At 38.5% G+C, this 24,262-nt stretch overlaps 1 protein-coding gene and 1 long non-coding RNA gene across 2 annotated transcripts; both read left to right on the forward strand.

The window, feature by feature from the left end:
• The first annotated feature begins 44 nt into the window (after positions 1–44).
• On the forward strand, positions 45–22,288 carry LOC122976471. Its single transcript, XR_006400942.1, has 3 exons — positions 45–69; positions 7,741–7,749; positions 20,104–22,288. It is a non-coding gene; the product is annotated as an uncharacterized LOC122976471 (long non-coding RNA).
• ndfip2 (Nedd4 family interacting protein 2) lies at positions 12,885–22,288 on the forward strand. The gene is made up of 8 exons (XM_044344973.1): positions 12,885–13,139; positions 16,949–17,189; positions 17,462–17,592; positions 17,978–18,065; positions 18,596–18,720; positions 18,812–18,878; positions 18,978–19,087; positions 19,182–22,288. The coding sequence occupies exons 1-7, from the start codon at positions 13,113–13,115 to the stop codon at positions 19,079–19,081; spliced, it is 783 nt and encodes a 260-aa protein (XP_044200908.1). The 5' UTR covers positions 12,885–13,112; the 3' UTR covers positions 19,082–19,087; positions 19,182–22,288.
• Positions 22,289–24,262: the final 1,974 nt, after the last annotated feature.

The following is a 24,262-nucleotide window of genomic DNA, read 5'->3' on the forward strand; positions in this document are numbered from 1 at the left end:
AATAAAAAGCACTCCTGGGAGCCATAAAACAAAAGTCATCCAAAGGTTATTGGAACAAAAAAAAACCCAGTTTTTTCACAACCAGCGTCCTCTTGCTCTGCCTTGATATCATTCATTTAGATTTTATTAACCTCACTTTGTCTGATGCTGAAGCTTTAAAAGCTGTTCACATATAGAAAACTAAAAGAATATGACAAGTGATTACTAGATGGACAAAGGGATAGCCTCTGGGTTTGACATCATTAACAGGCAATGCAACGGCTCTGGGTCTGAATAATTGCTCAAAGAATTATAATGAAGATACTCAGGGGATGTGTTGTTGAATACTGTCAAAACTATACGGGAGACATAGTCCTTCATTTAGACAATAATGGTTATATTGTTAGACATGACCTGAAGGAGAGTGGAGCTCCATGAGCTGCTCTGAAGCATTTTGGTGAGTGACTTAGTGCTTTCATAAAAGAGCAGTGAAAAGAAAATGAATAATTATTTTTTTATTTCCTGTCAAGAATTAGATAGGGATTAGATACAATTTTTATTGCTATTAATAAGGAAATGGGGTTACAACAACAGCTACAAAGAAAGAATACAACAAAGAAAAATGACAAAGAAATACAGGACAGAAATATTTTTATTATGAGAATTATTTTAGTATAGGCTTTGAATAGCCATTAAACAAGTCTGCAGCCAGATAGCAGCTCTGTGAGGCTGTACTTAGTAGTTCTGTGATTCTGACATTAGTCTTTGGCAAAGCACAGTGGTGCTTTGAAAGTTAATGTCAGCCAGCTAACATGCTCACAATGACAATGTTAGCATGCTAATGTTTAGCAGCTATAATGTTTACCATGTTTGCCATCTTAGTTTAACGTATTACCACGCCAGCAATTGCCAATTACCATTACCACAAAGTAGGCTTTTGCTGAGGCTGGTGATGATGTCAGTTTTGCTGGCATTTGGTCATAAAACAAAATATTGAATAATTTGACATTTTGACCTGATGATGGGCGTTAGCTAAAATGTCCGGGGAACAACAAAACCATTACACTTTTGTAGGGCCTCTGCAGCTTTCACACCTATACTTGGACTCTGCCCATGGACCCTCCGCCTATGGTCATCAGTGGTCATTGTGGCCTATGACCCATAATGTCATCTTATTAATAAATGCCGTGACCTCACTGCTTTCCCTCTCTTTGTTGCTGTGCTCTGTAGGGTTAGCTTTCTGCTGCTGTGCTATGCCTCGGCTAAAGGAGATAAGCTTCTGATCAGAACAAAAGAACAAAAATGGACTATGTTTTTCTTGCCTTACCATTGGCCACGCTGTAGTGTAAGATTAACTTAGCTTTGTTCAGTATTTGAGTTATTACTAGTTTGCAACCAGTTCATTTTTACCACAAGACACACAGGATCAATTTCCTTTTATTCTGACATGGACAACTCTCTGGACCTCTTTCATCACTGCACACGTTGGACTCAGACAGAGATGTGATCCAGACCCAGCTGACCAGCCAGGACAACGGGATCACAGAAGGGAGGAGGGAGTGAGTAGCACAAAAGGTTTCATTTTAGACTCAGGCCAATTTCAAATTCTCCTGCCTTGTTGCCATTTCCTTTTGTCTCCTCACTTCCACACACACATGCAGTGTCACCCCTGCCATCTTGGGTCCAAGCTCCCATTTTGGTTCTAAGCCCACCATTTTCCTTTTGTCCCCCTTTATCACACATACAAAAATACACACACAGATATATAGTTACACCTCTAGACATTTACAATTATAAACATTTTACAATTTATGTCTTTGTTATATTTAAATAGTATGGACTGTATAGTTACTGCTGTTAAGTGCAATAAACCCTGTTATATTATGACAAGAAGTCATCATTGGTGGTTTTTGCCTGGATATTTCTTGAAGCCATCCTCTGCCATACAAAGTAATCCCAATTGCCTTCAGTGTATTGTTATTTCAAACCTAGTTGTAACAAGGTTATAACTGGATTTAGGCACTAATCATTTAACTAAATCTCCCCCTCTGTTTGAATCATTTTCATTATCAATTATGATGCCAAAATTCATGATGCGAATCATTTATGAGACTGAATCATTGAATTGGCTATCCTTATCGAGACATTTCACTCCCAACAAAACAATATCATCCTTCTGTTGGAGACAGAAGAGATTGAAATTTGCCAAAATGATTTTTGGTCATTTAAAATGAGACTATTGACAAAAAGAAACATATTTTTCCTCTTAAAAAGTTGGTTTCATATGCAATAAAATGCACCCTTACTCAGTTCAATAAAATACAGCTGTATTACTTGGTCTGTTATGACCAGTAGCTTATGGCAGCTAAGGTTAGCTAATGCTGATTTAGTGACTTACAGACTCTTTACTCGTGCTACTGTTACATTACATTTTAGCATTTTAGCATTATCCTGTAACTGTTTTCCTGTTCAGTGAAAGTTACATTGTCTCACTTTTAAACAAAATTATTCTGATAAAGTTTTAGCAGATGTTTTATCAAGATTCTTGACACACAATCCATCCGTGCTGGGAACATTAACCTAGTTCACACCATCCACTTCTTTTCTCCTCCTTTTTCAATTGAAACATAACACTTGCTCTCATTGTGCCGTGCTGAGAGCTTGTGGTGTTGTAGCACTCAGAGAACCAATTGCTGCCAGATAAGAACACATTTCAACTTTTAGCATGGCGGTGCTACATTATGCTCAAAACAAGCCTTCAACAGTCGCATAGCAACAGCAGCTTCCACAGCTTGGGCTTCCTACATACAGTAGAAGTGTTTAGAGCTGCTTGTTAAAAACGAGGCACTCCATGGACGCTAACGCCAAGTTGTCCTGATGGGAATATGAAGCGGCTGGCTTATCAATACGTTTGTTCCATTTTTGTTGTGTTTCTGTTGACCTAAGTTGAAAGTGCTGAGTGGACAAAGCCGCTCAACCCTAACGACTGACCCAAATAACCGCCTTCAAGCCCTGAAAAAAAAAAAAAAACACGAGGCGGTGAAGATACAGTCTGTATTTCTTGTTGAGAAACTCACTGAATGAATTCTTTCTGATGTCTTTCTTTTCTTTCTTTCTCCCCTCCCTGCCTGCCAGCTGACATACTTTCTTTTAATTCATCAGCAGCATGGCGAGCAATGGAGGGAGCGTGGGAGAGAGTAGGAGGGAGAAGGGAAGGATGGAGAGAGAAAGAAAAGTCTGTTTCAGCATCAAAAGACTGTCTTGGAGACTAGGGGGAATACACTGACTCTTCGATGTGCTTTTTGATGATGCCTTTCTGTTTTATGAACTCAATGATACACAACAGCCGCAGCAGTGTATTAGCCTACTTCTTCCTTTACTGTTCACACCCTCTGTCTTGCTTGCTCTCTGTCTCTTTCCATCATCTTAATACACTCATTATTCCCTCTCTCGCATACACCTTCCTCTCATGTCTCATTATTAAGTCTTTTATTTTGTAAGACATACTTCCTGTCATCAGCTGACGGGCACGGTCATAGACTCCTGTACGAGACAATAATTTGATGGCTCATCTAATGGTTCCTTCCATCAATGAATCCTTGCGAGTCCCTAGATAATAAACTTTTCTTGAAGAAGAAGTGACTGCACATCCCTAAATCATTAAACATTTAAAGGGCTATTCCCCAAGCATTCAATACTACAGAGAATAACATGGCCTATTATGTATGACCCAGAAAAAACTCACTCATATCTCAAGTCACATCTGCTCACTGCAATAATTATTAAGAAAAAAAAACAGACTCTTTGGAGAGACATAAAAGAGAATACTGACCACTCTTTTGCTTTGTCAAATTGGAAGGTTTTGTAGAGTAACACATCAGCAGCAACATATAAACTTGATTAATGGTATGTTTTTGAACATGATCACATCTCTATGTCTGTAGATGTTCAGCTGTCATCGTCTCTTTGGACGACATCAACAGATGAAAATGAACCAACATAGCGTGTAAAATAACACGTACAAGCACTACAACAGCTGTCTGTCAGGGAAGATTCATATGAATGTGTTAAACTGGCAAATTATTATTGTCATGAGGCTGCACAATAATCCACGTCTCATAGATACCTATCTGAAAGACGCGTTTTTTTATCACCATGTTTGTATTTTGGTTTGCATTTCAAAGTATTAACCATTTCTACTTTTAGATTTCTTATAAGCTTAGGTTAAGTACACCATATTGTATTTAACCATGGCTTTGGTTCTAGGGCTGGCAATGTTGGTCTTTCAGTCGGCCCACCTTATCCAGCTAGTGGATGGATTACCATGAAATTATGTACAGTCATTCATGGTCCCCAGAGGATGAATACTATCGACTTTGGTGACTCTCTTACTTTACCTCTAGTGCCACAAGCAGCTTTTTTGCTTTTAGTGAAACAACTTGACAACTATTGGATGGACACACATTCAAGCCCCCCTCGGAATTAATTATTATAACTTTGATGATTCTCTGACTGTTCATCTAACGCATCATCAGGTCAAATATCCGTGGCCAATACTTCAGTTTACGACCAAATACAGTCTCATCTGTGCTTTGTGTTTTGTGCTAATTTGCAAATGTTAGCATGATAATGCGCTAACATAAAATGGTGAACTTGGTCAACATGATACCTGCATGTTAGTATTGTCATTGTGAGCACGTTAGCATGCTTATGTTAGCATTTAGCTCAAAGCACCACTGTGCCTATGTACAGCCTGACAGAGTCGTTAGCATTGGACTTGCAACTGGTGGCACATGACTCCAAATGAATGCTAATGTTGCTCCGTATCTACTTTACGTGTAAATAAACCAATGTTAGTACATTTGCCATATCAACTTCACAAGGTAGAAGCATGCTAATGTTTTGTTCAGCTTGGTGCACTGCCGCCAAAGTGGCAAAAAAAAGCAGGTTTAAAGTTTAACTGTGATGCAGAGTGTATTTTTAAAATCTTCAATACTTCTCAGATATTAATGATTGTTTCATAATTTCTTGAGATGAAGTGTCTATAGAGTTTGTTACATAGTGTGAGAGAATCAAAATTGGTTTATAAAAAAATGTTTCACAGTTGTCATGAATTAAGACTGGACTTGATCAAAAGGTGACACACTCATGAGGCAGGGATTAGGGCAAAAACAGTCTTAACTTTATTGTTAGGAAGATATAGGCAGACAAAACCAAAAGGCTGATGAGATAGGTTTCAAAAAAGGTTAAAGATGCATGCGCGCACACACACACACGCACACAACAATCAGAGGACTAGCATATTGAGGTGACACAGACAATCTGGCAAAAGGATGAAAGCTGCCTGAGAGGTCAGTATATACTGGGGCTGATGACTGATGAGGAGCAGCTGTGCAGCCATGTGACTGGTCAGGTGATGGTTTGGGCGGGAAACACACTGAGAGCAGGTGAGGAATAGCAGATTCTGAGTTGACAGGAGTTTAAATTGAAACCTAATATGAGAACATGGTGCCGCAGTACATAAATGGAGCAGATGCACATGACTTTTTCACGCAAACAACGTGAAGACACTGTTGTCTGTTTCAATAAGGCAATTAAATCTGACACCTAATGATAAATAGCCTGCGACTTATTAATTGTTGAAGCCTGTCCAATTAAGATCATCCCCAGAGAAAATGAGGGTGTTGTCAGACATTATGACAAATGCGTGCTGCATGATGGCCTGGTGAAATTCCCTTCTGTTTCAGATTAAAAACACTTGATCTTATGATCCAGGCAGCTTCATTTATTCCAAATATTAAAGTGTAACTTTGAACCAACTCAAGTTCTTCAGCACTAAACTTAATTAGTGCACTTTACCACAGTTTCTTGAGTTTCAGACTCACACTCAGTCATTATACGAACCTCGCGCTGCCAAAAATGACCGTCTAAAAAGTCATTCACTCTTATATTCAGCTCCGCCAGATGCTGTGGAGTAATTTAAATCTTCAAACTAGTTGTTAAACCCTCTTGTGCCAAAATAATGTTACATGTTTCATGAAATATTTTGAATGGATGACTCCACTGAGCTTCATTTTTTGAGACAGAATACAAGATGAAATGACTCTGTTACACAGCCAGTTTTTGGAGCGTGTGTTCAGACATGGTCAGCCTGTCCTCCCATTTTGTTCTCCCCACGACAGGAGCACTCCTGTTCCCTGGGCTCATTATGATCAGAACAAAGTGAGCGGTGGCTGCCAGGGAGAGGGTGAACGTGGACACAAAAGTATCTTTGTTTTAAATGTCACCATATATCTCCAAAAAGGTTAACAAGTCTGTTTTTATCATTCTGGTTTTGTTGCAGTGTCTCTGCACGAGACAAAGGAGTTGAATCAGATTTATTAAACTCCATTTTGCACGGTGTCAACATGGTCTTTTATTGAGAACAATGTGGGTGCAAAGATTAATAATATTATCCATTATCACAACAGAGAATACAAGCATTTTTTGACAAAGATTTGATTTTTCTGATTAATTCAATGCACATTTTTGACTGAGCACTCAATTTGCTCAAATTAAACACAATTTTAACCATCACACCAAAAAGAATTTGCATATTTGGATTTCATAAGTGTAAGTGAAAAATAAAATTAGCATTATTTTAAAGGAGAAGTGACATTCAATGTCCTTTTACAGGATGGTGATATTAAAAAAAAAGTGCTGCCTTAAAGAATAACCTTGTGTTTTCTGCCCTCTGCTGGATGCTTCAAGTACATACAGTACACATGCATGCTACCCCAGTCCCCCCCACCCCCACCCCCAACCAAACACACATTCAAATGCCCACACACTCATCTGCAGACACAGAGAGAGGCGTGTATGTGTGATTAATGTTCTCCATTTTCACATTTCTTGCTAATTAGCAGCTGCTTGTAGCTCATACTGACAGTTATTTAGAAGACATTTTATTTAGCCTGTGTCGATAGAGATACACCATAATTACACGTTTAATTACCCCATGTTTGTAGTTTGTACTGTACAGGGGCCAATTTCATGGACAGAGTTTCTGTTTATTTACACTTTTCAATTACAGCTCTCATATACAATGCAGTCAGTGTTTGTGGCTCATTGAACGTGAACTCAGATCTGTGGTGTATTCGATGTTCTTTAATTTTTAATATTTGCTGGCGCTGTGTATATCATAATGAGACAAGTGTATGCATTTATCAATATTGCCTTTTGATTGTCTTACGTTATTTTGCTATAATGGACAAAACTGTGAATTCTCACCATATCAAAGTCTTATTCTATGATTTTAATTATTCAAATTTAATACATTTAAATATCAGAAAACTACTTAAAAAGAAAGAAAAAAGCTTTTGGATGTGTTGTGGTCTTCTTCAGAGAGTAATGTACCAACATAAACTCAATACTTACAGTATATCTTTTCAGATAACTACTTCTCTGTAGTGCTACTCAACCTCAACCTCCGAATGTAATACACTGATAATTCAAGTCATACCATTTCATAAAAAAGTAATTTGTCATTCTTAACACTCCATGACCAGTCTTTTCCTTTAAAAACCCTCTCATACACAAAGAGTATTACATTTACAGCAAACCCATGAAAGGCAATTGTATTCATGGCAGAATTTATTAAAAGTAAACACATAACACAATGTAATTTGGTACTATTAATATGGAACCGTTAGTCCACAGTAGATCAGCTGAACATGCAAAAGTGTGAAATGTATCAGGCAAGTACACAATTAAGAACATAAGGAAAATTAGGTTTCCAATTATAAATGACTAATGAATGAATTTGTGTTTAAACTGTGCTTTTCAATTTTCAATTTAGTAGCAAAGATGTATTTATAAGTATGAAATGTGTATCTGTTGATCTGATTGTCATCCAAAAGCTCCTGAGAATTGCACTTTGGAACCAGTTGAGCAGAGGTCACAACAACACAAGTGTACTGCAGCAGGTCTGTTTACATGCAGAGCAACGAACAAGTTACAAGGTTGTATGACATTAGAATGATAAGGTTCAATCAGGCTTTTTTGTCAAATTAAAATAAAAACAAAAGGTCATTTCTTGAGTTCTGCTTCTTTACTGTGTCACTTTTCTGCTCTGTGACTAAGATTAAAGGAGGGGAAAAGCTCATGAAATATTGCTCAACCCTAAAACTCCCAGTTTTTTTCACTGCGTCTGGCTAATTCTGCTCAAGTTGATGTTTGGCGGAGCTATGTTGGAATTATGTGAGGTCACCAGACTACTTTTTATTGAAAACATGATGAATGAAACTGTTACAAATACTAACTAAGAAGAGAGTTATTTTTTAAAACTTGTTTGAACATGAAGCTCATATTCACCATTAGCTACCAATTCATGTTATTATCATTAAGTCAGTGAGACAAAACATCAACAAATTAGTAGAGAAACTTTTGTCATTGCTTTGAATTACACTGAAACTTTATCAACTGTATAATCAGTGAAAATGTGTCTAAATTTAAAGAAAAGAATGTGGCTAAATTGTTGTCTGCAGCCAAATATCTTATATCATAACTCCCTTCAGTAATTCATTCATTGGTTTTGTGCATTAGAGCACAGAGAGTGAAGTAGAGAGCGCCTACTTTTTTCAACAAATTCATTCACGTGGAATTAACATTTAGGGAGACTGTTACATTAATCGATAAAAACAAACTTCACTCTCAACAAGTTTTGCTATCCAGGAGCTAAAAACTATTGTATGTTGTGCTGATATTCATATACTGTCAAATTCGTGCTTGTTCCTTCACCGCTAACCGCTAACATTTACTTACACACAACATTTCATTGTTTAGACTGAATCGTGATCCTATTTGTACAAACATGTATGGGGGAAAATATATTACATAGCCTCCCTCTAATGCAATTTTCCTCTCATGCCCTCACATGAAATGCAATTTCACCCAAAAATACTCTGCAGATAGGCAATTAAATTGCAGCTTGTATCCTTGCAAAACTAACAGATGTCTCCCTGTAATACACGATTCCATCAGCCTCTAACAAAACACTCACCTCCAGTCAAATAGCGACGCTTTCACAGCATAAAAATGAGTCAACCTGGCTGAAAAGCTGCAGCATCTGACAGAGACACCCACCGTTTCTTTATATAACACCTTTTCTTTTTTTTTATAGCGCCTATTTACCTTGAAATGATGTTGCCAAGTAACAACATCCTGATTGTGTATATGTGTGTGTGTGGGTGTTAGGTGTGCATGAGTGGGTGGCCGTGTGCTTGCAGGTGTGTGTGTGTCAGTGATGGATGTTCTAAAGTGCCATTATAGGCTTTAGAAGTGGGTTTGTAACAGCAGCTGGGCACTTCAGGTCCTCTTTACTCTCATACAGGTCTGCTGTTTAGAAAGGTGCAGACAGGAACTCATGTATCACTACTACACATTAATCCTTAATGCTGCTAATGCCCGCTGCCTCGCAAAGGGCAAAACACTTCATGATGCAGTGATGCAGGATATTTTTTTTCTTTTTGCACCACACCTCATGTCTTTTTCTAACCTCTCTCCTTCCCTCTCCCTCTCAGTATGAGCTGCTTAACTGATACATGTACTACAGTAATCCCTTCTTAGCGAACGGGATTAATATTTAATTCAAGAAGAGCCTTTTATCAATACTTCGCCGTGCATTCATTGTTCACTCTGTTTAGGGTGGCTTTACCCAGCTTTTTTTTGCAAATTGAAGGAATGGTAAGTGCATTAATGCGATAGATTTGGCAGATAGGAACGTAAGAACACCGTGGAGTTCTTTCAAATCCATCCAAAAAGTATCTTTAGGTTTTTTTTAGACGTCACATAAAAAACTCAAACTATCCCTTTAAAGCCAATTCGTAATGGTTTCTGAGTCGTCCTTGAAACTCTAGTACTTGCATTCATAAAAAGGTACCAAGAGCCCATTATGCACTGATCCACTGCAATGCTGATCCAGGATTAGCCCAAAGGCAGGAACACATGACAGAGTAAACTTCAGAATGAGGTAAAGACACAAACCTGCTTCAACTCTGCTGATGTGAGATTCCCCTGAATAATCATGGCTGCGTGGTCACAAAGGGTAATATAAAAAGTAATGAACAAATGCACGCATGGTGTATTATGCATACTGTCAGCAGTATGGGCCAAGGAGGAAAGTAAATATCACATGCATAAGCAGTTTATCAAATCAGTGCAGAATGATGAAGCAAAGTCCTCAGAGTGTGCTGCAACTTAGTAAAAACTTTTTTTCTGTGTGTGGGTCAGCCTGTTGCTCAAGGACATGAATGCTTTGGCACTTAGAAACACACACACACACACACACACACAGGCAAGATCAACTCACAGCCAAGCAAAGAGCATGAAATCCATCTCAGGTTATTCTCTGCAGCAGGGGGGTGTTTTTATGAGCTCAGGAGGTCCAGGCCCTGCTTATTTTCTTGATGAGTGTTACACATGCAAAAGGACAAATCTCTTGGTAGCTAAAGGAGGCATCGCCAAAAGCCTTACTGTATTGTTTCTCCTAAGAAGACCTAAAATTGAAAGACAGTGAGCAAAAGCACAGGAAAACTTGAATTTGTACACTTGCTATGGTATGAAGTAGAGTTACATTGCTGGTCTATTAGATCTTATAAAGTCCTGAACTAATGTGCACAAAATTGAAAATGGAAAACTACAACTAGTAGCCTAAAACATGTTCGATTTCTAAATGATGTTGCATGAAACAGTTTTTCAAAAGCATAGATATAAGGAAGAAAGAGTGATTTTTGTCAGGAGACAAAACAATCCCTACTCAATGCCCCCCCCCACCAGAGTCTTCATCAGTGATGGAGTTTGTTCAGTTGTCATAGAAATGTTGAAATGCAAGCTCAATAGCTGTTATTATTTTATCCACAGCACTTTTAACACTTCTTGTCCGTGTTTTTATCAAGTTAACAGTGATGAAAACCTTCTGATATGGCTGAAAACTCCAGAGGATGCTAGCAAGTGGACCTTGAGTGGGGATTGTTGTGTCAAACATATATAATCTGCTCCAAAGGTGATATTATACCCAGAAAGCACTAAATAGAAGTTTATTTGGAGATGAACAGTTTTGAACGTTGGCCAGCATAATTAGAATTACTGTTAAATACAAAAGGATTTATTTGATTAATTAAATTAGAGACTTCCAATCATCATCAGTGAGGCTAACAATAACATTATACATGTCATATAGCCTGTAGAGTGCAGAGATGTGTCCAAGGGGCATTAATCTTTCACTCAAGGCCAGTTTTTCTCTGTGCTACAACATGAGTTATGGCCATGAGTTTGGAAAGCTTGCAAAAGATGCCGACTGCCAAACTCTTCTCCTTGGCCTATTTCTATTGTTACCTTTAATAATTAACAATTAAAGAAAAAGGACTGCTTTAACATGTAATTCACTTTCAGTAATTATGGGATTATTTACATTTTAGTGAAATGCAACCCATGTGTCTTTGAAAAACTGGGGCACTGAGACATCCTTTTCAAGATTTCAAACATCATGGAGAGGTGGTTGTGCTGGTTCAGTGATATAAGTGGGCTTTGGCGCGACCTAGTGGTTTATTTATTCACCATTTTGGTGTGCATGTGCGTCATCACGTTTACTCAACCCGTGGAAATCCGTGTTCAATCCCCTGCGTCAAGGTAGGCAGACTAAGACCGGAAATGAGGGATTCTGCTTTCAAAATAAAACATTCACAAGCGTCAAAAATGATTTTAGCAGAATCATAGACTTAATAAAATAATGGACAGAGCCACCGTGACGTCACTCATTGGTTTGTGGACTCGCGTTTTGAAGCCTCGAGTTTGGCATTTTGACAGTGACATTTTCGATTTTTGGAGCCAGAACTGATGAGAAGTAACCATATTTGAATGAAAGGGTGAAGCTGACCATAACGCTAGCTGCTAGCTTGGTTAGCTCGGTGCATTTGTAGTTTATGGTTAACAGTGATAATGCTAATGCTAATGGTAATTATTGCTAGCAAACAGTTTAAAACCATTAAAACAAAATGAATTTAACAGAGAAACTGAACATGCAACTCCTTAGAGGGTCTTTTAGTACAACCAAACGCTGAAGACTTTTTTAAGTGACCAAAATATTACAATTAAATTTCATGAACTGAAAACACACTGATATAGCGAGGTTACGCTACGCCTGTGCTCTCTGAATCTGGGGTTACGCCATGTTTACATTACCTAACGAACGTTGTCACGGTGGTAGCAATTTGTCAATCTCAATGTAGCCACGCCCTAAAGCATACGCTGCTTTATCATCAAATTTAAATTAAATGGGACCATAATTACAAAATGAAAATGTTTATTGTGTTTTATTGAGAAGACTTGAAACTAGCGATTGAGACCATAGGTTTAAGGTACTCAAGCTTTAATAACTCACTTTTTTTTTCTTAATTTACTACGTTTTGAGGGAATGTTTGCTTTGCAAATTTAGATTTTACATACAAAACATATGACCAGCTCATTAAATATAATGCAATGTTAAAGATTAAACAGAGAGAATATAAATTTGTTATAACTGACTCTATATTGACAACAGTAAATGCTTAACAAATCAGTAATAATAAAAACTTCCACCACAGTTTGAAAGTGCATCAATTTATTTGGTAGGCCCATTTAAAGTAGATACCAGTTACTACTAATAATAAGTAGACACTACTACTACTACCATTACTAACACCACCACTTGTACTACTGCTACTACTACTACTACTACTACTAGGCTACCAATAATATTATTAATGATTAATGTATTAGTACTTAATTAGTTATGACTTTGGTATTATTGTATTTGTGTTATTCCAAACGAAAATGAGACGCATTACAGTGTTATGTATTTTATTTGGAACCATGAAACCGGAAGTATCAAATGTTGAGACCAACTTGACCGTTGCTCAACGTTTTACCAACAACGGTATTTTTCTAAGCGAGTGCATAGAGGAGTGCAGCCATTTCTTTGATCGCACCGTGTCCTGCTTTCAGCGTTGTTTGAGAGGAGTCTCTCTTCGTCCGTCACACAAACTTGGGAACACAGAGAAGTTACATTTTCCTCCGGTTTTCTCGGCTGGCTCGCTCGCCAGCTGAATCTCGTCGGGATGGACCCAGCAAGCAGATATCAAGTGGTGAGTGTGACAGATGCGATCAAAACAGCCGTTTGATAGCTCGGCTGGCCTGTCACAGGAAACAAGGCCTTACTAAAATTATATCATTAATTCACAAGCATTCTTATTACGTAGTAATGACAGTCAAACCTGTTAAATGTCTCCTGTAAAAGATGGAAAAAATATATTTTATTTTGGCTTCATTTTCCTTCGGGAATTGTTTTGTTTTGAGCCTTTCGTCAAGCACTTCCGCATCGACTAAGCTAACGTTAGCCAGCCAAGATTAGTCTTGTAGGCCTTGAAAGTTAGCTTCCTATTAAACTGTGTGAGCCTCTTAAATTACCTGCTATCAATTATATTTACCAAACATTAAACGTATGTGAAGTTACATGGCTGTTGACAAGCTTAGCTGTCAGTTAGTGTTTGCAGGGGAATTTATTATTTTAGTATATAGCTAATGTTGCATTTAGGGACATTTTTTAAAATCAGTAAATTATAACACCAGGTTAAGAATTCCAACACAAAGGACTACCAGGAGTCCTTTGAGGGGATTGACATTAATAACAAAGTTACTAATAACTTAACCACATGTATAACTACGGATGTATCTCTAGGCAGCAGTTGTTATTTAGAAATCACTCATTCTTGAGAATTGGGGCAGAACCTTATTTTGGGTTTTCCCCAGTGATTTAATTATTTCTTAAATAGCAGTTTTTGCAGCTGAGGGCTTAAATTTAGTCAACTCTGTCAGGCACACATATAACCATAAAGTTTGATATCTTCTTGTTAAAGTAATTATTACCATTATAATGTTGCACAATTTCTATTGAATGTAGTTTGTCTTTGTAATAAACAATATATCATTTATAATACAAAGAACACACATTAGTGTACCATAGAAACTTTTTATTGACATAAACTAATTTCATAAATCATTATGAACATACTTTTAATGAATATAACAGAAAAAATCCATCTAACGGAGGTGACTTCTTAATGACAGAGTTGACGTCATATAAAACACAAAATAGTACCCAAACATATTTGAAAATTTAAAAGCGAAATGAAGAGTTATGGCTGTAACATCGGTGTTCTCAGTCCTAGTCATAGCATTGTGGATGTGGATGTTCAGGCCACTTTGAAATAAAGTCTGCTTTGTGCTCAGATGCCTGTGGTTCTGGTTGCATGAGTGATAATCCCACAGGAGTCAGAACGAGCCAAAGCAAAGTTTTGCTTCGACTCTTTAACCACGAATAAAGCGTAACATTTCAACAACAATCCCTTTTTAATTTGTGAAGTAATATTCAACACGGTGCTTCTGGATTATTTCAAGTGTTATTCAGTCACTGAACAGTTAAACACATTCAGGTCAGACTGATAAAGATGTTGTGGTTTTTAGTCAGCCTCAACTTCATTTTTCACAGCATCAAATTAGGTGAGTAACACTTTATCTTCCTACTTGTTGCAGATGCAAGTGACTGAATAGTTTCACGTCAGCACATCCTCTGAATTTTCACTTATTGTGTTAGTCGGTTAAGTGAAGTCACGATTCTCGAGTAGTGTTTGAAGTCTCTCGAAAAAAAAAAAACCCTCGGGGAAAAAAATGCACCACTAAACACAATCACAATCACACTCTTTTCATTCCTTCCCACAATTTTGCTCTCCATCTCTCCGTTTCTTCTCTGAATAATACTCAGATTTCTTGCAAGGATCTGAGCAGGCCTGCATGAGTTTTGGGTATATTTGGACACACGAGGAGGCTTGTGGCTATGTTGTTAAGATCTTATGTAATCCCCTGTGCGCGGGGGTGCGCTATGCTTTGTCCTTGATTCCGAGCCAGTCGCCAGCCACTCATTCACTTGCACATCGACCCCGCGCTGGTGTAGGTTCAATGGGTGCTTTTGATATCTCAGGATTTTGAGAAGTTTATCTCCATTTTAACGATAAAACAGCATTTCTCTAAGAAATGGTTAGCTCTCCTGCTATTAGTCACCTGCTGCATATTAGTTATCAGTCTGACGTTATTACAGAGGGTGTTTCCCAATCTGCGGAGGTTGCGCCACAGCAAGAAACTTGCCATTACTTCATGGAAAATGTCTCAATAGATGAATTTCCCTCGAATAAAAATGATCACGCTGATTATTCAGAAATAATTCAGAAATATCTTGAGAAAAAAATCGCCTACCACACCTTCCTTTCTCAGATACATCCTTTTAGTTCTTATCTTGCAAACTGCAACTTTGATGAAGGTTTTTTTTTTTTTTTTCAACCAAACATTAGCGGTTGCCATCTTTGTTTCCTTCCCTTTGTTCCATTGTTACAGACATCAGTTCTCACAGCTGTCGGTCGCTTCTAGGTCGCTCAGAAACTTGGGGAACGAGTTGAACTCGCTGTGCGACGTTGTTCAGAGACAGCTTTGGTTAATCTTAATCTTAATCTGACTGTCTGTGGTTGTTATGTAGTATGGTTGTTGTCAGGAGGGAATTGTTCAAATGCCATGGAGTAAAACGACAACTTTAAATGTGAGGGTGTTGCTTATTTCGACCTGACATTATAGCATTAAAAGATAAAACTATTCTGTCAAGGTCAGTGTCAGCTTTATTATCTTTTTGGAACTCAAGATTGCACATTGAATTGTTGTTGTGGCTAGACTTGGGTGGTATCAGGGTGCTTCGATGTACCAGGGTGTTTAGAAATCCTGAAGTTGTGATTTTCAATACTGTCAAAACACTTCTCTCTCTATTAAACTGATACGGAGATGCTGTGAGTGGTTGGGGATAACCATACAGGACTAATAATAAAGAAAAGCGCCTCTGCCCTTGTTGAGGAGTATATTGGGTTTAGTCCCCGAATGCCACATATAACTTTATCTTGTTTATTAGCCACATGATTTTACTCAACTGCCAGTTGCACCCACACATCATCTCCATCCAGCACACTGATATATCCGCAGCGGCAACAAGTGTCATCCAATCTGCGAAAGGGTTCAAGTTCGCTTTCTCAAGGGCACCCAGATGGAAGTCGGAGGCCCAACCCGGATTTCCCGCCAGCCGCTCCGTAACCTTCACGTCCCCGTTGCCCCCCCCCTCTGTAATTTCAGAAGGCTCTCCGGTCTGATGAAAACGAACATACTTAAGTCTGTAATCGACTCTGTCAGCTGTAGCGGGAGCCGCTTATTAACTGATTACATGTGTATCACTTTTCCAGAGACCTTCCTGTGTTGACATACTGATGTAGCCTCTTGTCTCTGTGCCCGCAGTTTACAACATTCTGTTGAGGGCAAACAGTTCTGCTACTACCAGCAGTTTCCCCTCCAGTATAGACCAATAAAACAGCAGTTACATGCATGTTCTAAGACTGATTAATCGTTACAGATATGATAAATCTAGCATATTTTATAAACTGACCTTCATCCCAACACTACATTATGAATAATGTGTAAAATGTGCCTATGAGATGTAACCTATTACATACTGTATGTCATTAAAACACCCTGAATTCTCTGTTTTGTCTCATGTCAATATAATTAAATTGCAAAATGTGGAAATAGTCTATAACCACGTTTTTGGCCAACAAACAAAAACAGATTGTGTGCAGCTGCTATCATAAAACAGTACTGATCCTGTGCTACTGTAAAACACTCTCAGTCAGTACTTGTCAGCTTTAGAAAGTGATCCATTCTGCCTCGGAAGAAAATACTCAATTGATGCCACTTTTATAAATTTGGAACAGCGTGAATGTTCCCTTGAGCTGCCGTCGCGATCAGCTGATCGGCTCGCGCTGATTCCTCTAACCCCCCCCCCTCGTCTCCTCCTCCTCCTCTCCTCCAGCTGCACAATGAGGACGACTCTTCCGAGGCCTCCGCCAGCGAGCAGCAGCCATCCACCTCCGCCACAGCCCAGGCCAGCACGTCTCAGGACCAGAGCCAGTGTCAGGCCAGCGCGGCGGTGGCGGCGCCCGCTGCTGCCTCCACGTCAGGAGAAGCTTCGGGATCAAGGACTCAGGGGGAGGCGGAGGCACCTCCTCCTCCGTACGCCTCCATCGACCTGGGAGCGACCGCAGCTGCACCTGGTCTGTATAACAAGGAAGTTCCTCACTCTAGCTCAGACTTATCCTTTTTCTTACAGTCTTAGCAGCAACTTTATTTTTCCAAAGTGTGGTTTCATGCTTCCAAAAATGGCAAACGGATTACATCTCTGCGGATCGTCCTTCCTCATGAGTCACCGTCGATTTCCATGACTGCATCACCACATTACTGGCAGCTAAAAAAAAGTCTCTACTCAGCTAGATACTGTACGCGGTTTCCTCTCTATCCCCTTTGTTAACCGAGTCTTCTCCCGCAGAGACCAGTTTCCGAGGAGACTTCCCGGTGCCTCCGCCCTACAGCGTCGCCACCTCGCTGCCCACGTACGATGAAGCGGAAAAGGCCAAAGCTGCCGCCATGGCTGCATCCACTGTGGAGGTGATGCCACGGGTAAGGAGACACGATCACAAAAGTCCTTCCATTATTTAACATTCTTTTACGTCTTGACATGACCAAAACAAATGGTAGCAATTAGTCCAAGAGGGGTTAAAAAGGGCTTCATGATACGAAGAAGTTGTATTTTTTTATTATTTCAATGAGAAGACAACAACATTATTTGCTGAAGGCTTTTTCTTGGGGATGTTTTCTCTCTTTGTTTGTGTGAGTAATTAGATTAGACAGAGTGTTGATCAATGGCAACGCCTGAGAATCCACTAGCTGTCTGTCAGGAGGAGGGAGGTCAAACATGTTTTGCAGCTCATCCGTTGACTTTGTGAAGCAGGTGTGTTTGTTACTCAGTGTAATGTTCACGTTTTTTTTCATTTTTTATCATTAGGATGATGAATTCCCTCCCAGAGATGATTTCAGTGATGCCGATCAGCTGCGAGTTGGGAACGATGGAATCTTCATGTTGGCCTTTTTCAGTACGTAATATTCAGAACACAGCGGGGCTGGATCATAATCATCATTTCCTGACATGTCGGTCTTTGATAACTGAAGTCATAACCTCGAATCTATCGACATGTGACATTTAGTTTCAGTATCAAGTTAATTCATGACACATCTACTTTAATTCACATCTTCTTTTTCCGTCTCTGAAGCTCATCACATTCTACATATATCTCCCAGTGTTGTCGTGAATGTATCATTTCTGCCAAGTCCGTCACGCTGGGCCTTTAAATACTTACAATAAAATATGATGGATATACTAATCAGAAATAAATAAACAAATATCAAATTAATTACTGTACATAAAGAAAAAATAGAAACATAATAAAAGAAAGAAAGATTGGAAAACTGTTTGTCAAATCATTTTTTTTCAACATTTAAGATGCAGTAATTACGACGGGGACACTTATTGAAAGCTACTTGTGTTTACCAGCTGACCAACTTTATAGTTATGCAGAAAACATGTGTACATACGCATAAAACATCTTAACATTTGTCTCTCTAGTGGCCTTCCTGTTCAACTGGATCGGGTTCTGCCTGTCCTTCTGTCTGACCAATACCATCGCAGGACGCTACGGCGCCATCTGCGGCTTCGGCCTCTCCCTCATCAAGTGGATTCTCATCGTCAGGGTATGTTTTCTTGTATTTTCGCTGCACTAAAAGTGAGTTTTCACCAGCAGTTTCTAGCCCAAGTGCTAAATGTCTTTATTTCTGTCTCCAGTTTTCTGATTACTTCACTGGCTACTTCAACGGTCAGTACTGGCTCTGGTGGATCTTCCTGTTGCTTGGTGAGTACATGATCAACGGCAAACACTATTTTGCTGACTCACAGTTCATGTGTACGCTCAAGCGGAGGTAAAAAAAATAACCACCCTCGTCCTCCCCAGGTCTCCTGCTCTTCTTCAGGGGTTTCGTCAACTACCTAAAAGTCCGCAACATGTCAGAAAACATGGCCACCTCTCATAGAACACGCCTCTTCTTCCTCTATTAAAAAAAAGGTAAAAGACAAATCCGTTAAAAAAAAAAAAAAAAAATCTGCAAAAAGAGGATATTTTCACTCGGCCCTCATGAGTTTATTTAATCTCCCCCGCAGGTTTCCACACCAATCACCATTCCTTTCCAATGTGAAGTTCCTTCCCTTCCCCCCTCGAATGACCTGAGAGAGCCTTGCAGTGAAGAGAGGAGACGGGGAAGGAATGAAGGAAAGAAGTAGGGAGAAAGTGTTACCGGTCTCATTGCAAGCATAACATGACTCAAGTCTCTACTTCTGAACCCAGCCGAAAACAAGTCTCCGATGATCAGATCTCTTCCTGGCTTTTGTTGTTTTTTTTTTTTCATTTTCCTTTGATTCAAAAAGATCTTTTTTTTTTTTTCTTCTTTTTTCGATTAAATATCTTTACACAATCTGCTCTCGGATCGTGAGAAACATGTCTTGTCTCCTCAAGAGCAGAGGAGCTGTGTTGAGATACATGACCTCAGTTACCAATATTCACACATTCAATTAAAGCACAATGAAACAAAAATACCAATAGTATAAACTCAATCATTTTGACAATTATAAAATTTATAAAGAAACTAATTTTCTATGACATCACGCGCCCCGTGTAATGTAAAAAAAACAAAAAAAACACAGTGACAGCAGTTTTATTAGCGTATGACTGAATGAGAAAGCTTCTCTGTCTATGAAGTAGCGTTTGGAATTTTAAAATAGAAACTGTGTAGGAAGTGGAAATCTATTCTGAGCGTTTGATATTCAAATCTCCCCTCCAAACTTTGCCTCTTTTTGTCTCCGACTCCGGCGACAAAAAAGATCAAGCAAAGATTTCTAAACTCGAGTGCGGCCTGTTTGTAGTTCCACATATTTCTCTCTCCACATTCGACGGTTTTGCCATTCCAGCTTTTTTTTTTTTTTACATTCAGGGTGTTTTTAACAAGTCTTACTTTTAACCATGATGTAGCATTTTTACACCCTCATTAACACGTGTGGCTCAGCTCAAATTAACCCCGCTGTAGAAGCAGAAAGGCAAGATGGAAGATCTTGATGTTAAGGGTGCTCAAATGTGCATGTGTGAGGAAAACCAGAGATATGCATCCATCAGTTTACATATCATAGACCCTGATGCTTGTAGTGTTTTCACCAATACAACATTTTTAATCATCTCTGAGCCGTTGAACAAATGAGCAAACCAGAAAATAACATTAGATGCAGGAAATTCTTAGACAGTGAAAAAACAAAAGGAGTCCCAGAAATAGCTTTTTTTTTTTTTTTCTTCATTCCTTGCCTTTTAAAGATAAATTTCATGCTGACCTGACCTATGCAGTAGCAATTTTATATCCATTTACCAGCACCGTTCTCTCCGTTGGCATTCTCTTGGTTTGAATCAAAGAAAAATGAAAAGAATGTTTCCAATATGGCTCCCGAAAAACCAAAACTTAATCATCTGTTCCGACCATATTTTTACAGCGTATGGTAGAAAACTCCCATGCCACGTTTCTGGGGGTCACTTCATTACAACATTCAGCTGTAAAACATGATCTATGAGGTTTTTTTTTTTTTTTTTCTCCTCTCCAGCTCCGCACTGATTGCCAAATATGTCTGGCTAAAACAGTATCTGTAAGCTACCACAGCTAATCGGCGGAGCCTCATTGGATGAAACAGTGTTTTTTTGTTTTGTTTATTTTTTTTTCGGTCACACGGCCCTGCTCCAGTAGGATCAGCGGAAAAGTGGCCTAAAGGCAGGACTGTGTCGGCCTTGTATGCATCTCCTGCTTCGGTGCTGTGGAAGTGGAATGAAGCATTTTAAAACATACAGTGCAGTAACTGTTACGTGCCAGGCGTGAGTAAAAAACTCTTAGAGTCTTATGCAATTTAGTTACTTGTAATTACAATAATTGTGGATGTAAAGTCCTGTAATAATAAAAAAATAGCTGTAGTTGAATAGTTTTAGAGATTGAGACATCAGGTTCGGTCCAGAGTGAAGAGGTTGTACATTTTTTAGATAAAAGCTGAGGATAAAGTACGGTACACACATGCCAACAAAATTCTTTAAAGTTACCGGTAAATCCGAGGTAACTGCAGTTTAAGTTTAGCAATACAACCAATTAAAATGTGACTGGTTCTGCATGTTCTGCATGATTTAGAGAAACCCGACACGCGGATCTCTCTCTGGGATTTTATTATTAGATTAGATTTAAATTGACTTCCTTTTTTTTTTTTTTTTTTTTTTTTCCTTTTTTCGTGGAAGCTTTCGGTCGCAGCGGCGTAACATTTACATAGCTCCCCTCAGGAAGGTGGCGGCACAGTGAGGGCTACATTTTTGCGTGCGATTAAACACACGTTTTTATTATGTAACGAACTCAGGACAATATCAGCTGATATTGTCGTTTTTTTTCTCGTGAGCGTAACAGGAAAAAAAAAAAAAAAAGACGTCAGGGGATATCGTCCGGTGGGAACGGAGCACGACTATGGAATCGCGCGCACCATGGAAACGGAGCCTGACTGGACAAAGAAAACATGCTTTTTTGATCATTTTTGTCATCCAGAAAATGAAATGTAAATACCAGCTTATGCCAATTCATAATATTTGCACTTTGAAGAACTTCTGTACAGTATGATTTGTGAATCTGCTTAACTTGATGTGGTGGGTAGATACAAAAAAAAAAAAAAAAAAAAAAAAAAAGTTATCTTAGCCATCCAAGTTTTTCAACTGGAATTCTTAATCATCCCAAATGGATAATTTGCCTTTTTTGCACTTTTTACTTTTCAAATTGATGATATTGTTATTGTGTGTCTTCTTTCATTGCGTTTAGCCTAAACTGTGACAGCTTAAGTATTGCCAAACTCTTCTTTTTTTTTTTTAATTCTTTTTTTTTTTTTTTTTTTTTTTGGACTGTGGTCATATCCCACTAAAGCCTCTTTCAGCAATATCAAGATCTCAATAAATTAAAGCTCTGCTGCATGATTTATCCACCTTGAATAAGTGGGGTAATATTAGGATTAAACGAGTACAAATACATTTCTTTGTTTGTAAATAAATGAAGAAAAAAAAAAGGAGATGGCAGCCAAAACTATTTTTGTCCGAGATAATCCTTGTAACATCCTCTTGAACAGTTGTTATGCATTTATTGTAACTGGAATTAAATTGACAGATGATGTCTTGCAAAAAATGCCAATAAAGTTCAAAAGCCTGCCAGTAAAGATTTGCTTGATTCAGTTTTTCTTCTTCTTCTTCTGCTGGAAGTCAGTGTTTCAAAATCAGAAAGATTGACTTTTGCACAGTTGGACTCAGTGACAGTATGATTTCAGGAAATTAACTGCCTAAAGCAGCGGTTCCCAACTCTGAGGGGGTGACAACTCTCGACTGACTTAGGGGTCAACAGATCTGCAAGTTTGGAAAGAACATTTCTCATCTCAGTAAAATTGGTTTACTTTTTGGGATAGTTTTAATCTTTAATTTTAATATTTATTAAACAATCTAGATTAAAAAAACACTATAAAGTTCACAACTAAAAGAAATATGTAGACTTTGAGGGAGGCAGAAAGGTTGGGAACCACTGCTCTAAAGGATCGGGTGATAAAACTGATCCTTTAGAGCAGAAAAAGTTGTCTAGTTTGCTCTTTGTCAGCAAATATCATCCAAACAAGGCAATTGGGGAATGAAAGAGGTCTGTGTTTCTTCGAAATTGCACCGATTATTATGTCCTGCTTGACTTCCTTATAAACACTGGAATTTACTTTCGTCCTCCAAGATAAGATAAGACTTGTGGTCCAATTGGAATGATCTCTTTAAATATGACAGTTTTATCTGCTGGCCACAAGTAATTTATTAGTTTGATAAACATCAAAAAGTACGATAAAGACTTTCCTTGTTTTATAACTCTCAGGCAAGCTTGTATTTCTGGCAGCTCCTGCAGTGTTAAATTATCAGTGCCCATATTTAAGTCTGACGACTGAACACTTACTGTCATCCAGTCAGTCATCAGGCTCATTCCTGAATGCTCTCATACTGGAGCTGTCCTTCAACCAGCTGTGCTTGCCATTCTTAGTTGTATTATCTTCCTGACCTTCATTTTGTGGTTCAATAAAGAATAAATGAACTGGAAATATAATGTTTTAAAGGATACTTGAAGTAACAAATGTGTCAAAAATCCAGCTATTACTTGGCACATAATCTCTAGAGCACTTGGGTACACATTTATGAGACCGGCGCCACAAAGGACAAAGAAAACCTCACCCACGGAAACGGAGAAGCTGTAAATACCATGTGTCAGGATTGCTTCAACGCCACTAAAAAAGTAATTGAGGAAATAGCTTTATCTAATTTGGCTAGCGGCTAACTTTGTCTTTTTGCTGTTCAGTGCTGTACAGTTATTAAGGAGTGTACAGTGTCTTTTAAAAAAACAGTTGCCTGCTGCTGCTGGAAATGACACTGATGAAAGCAGTTAGACTGAACTAAAACAGTAAAGTTGTGCCCCATAAAACCAAAGCAATACAACCAAAACAAGCTGAAAGACGTTAAATCGTTCCAGAGTTAGATTATAATTCTGTGTGGGTTCATCACTATGAGTGACCCCTTTCACATCACACATACCAATTTGATCCGTTGTTAATATATTTAGAAGAGCAGCTTTATTTTTTTAGGCATTTTTTAGCATTAACCTTTGGAGCACTTCTTGGCTCCTCATACGTCAGAGCTTTTTAGCCATTATGAGCCTTCGTGTTTCCTTAGAAAGAAGTCTCTTGAATGTACAGACTCAACTGATAACTCTGTCAGTTCAAGATTGGACAAAACCTAAAAAAAAAACCGTTCTCAGCATAACATTTCGCTTCCGTTTTGTTTATTTTGTTCCTTATCAGCTTTTTGTCAACTTTTATACTTGCTGTACTGTACTTTCTATAGTAAATTTGCTTTGAAAAATTGATTTTATTTCTCATATACCATCTCAACAGCTGATGGCATTGGCAGCAAGATTGAAAGTGAGGTTAGTTGTGGCTACATTGCTGCTGTTTGTGTTCATTAAGTCCACTAGATGGAGCCAATTATTGCCTCTAAGAATCTGCCATAATAGTGTCATCAGGTGCACTCTCCTTATATGGGTCAAAGCTCTAATCAGTGTCAAAACGCTCACCACAACCCAAACATGTCCTTCTTTACTATAGGAGGTATGTGTA

This window comes from Thunnus albacares, chromosome 24 (genome assembly GCF_914725855.1).
Source record: "Thunnus albacares chromosome 24, fThuAlb1.1, whole genome shotgun sequence".
NCBI lineage: Eukaryota > Metazoa > Chordata > Actinopteri > Scombriformes > Scombridae > Thunnus > Thunnus albacares.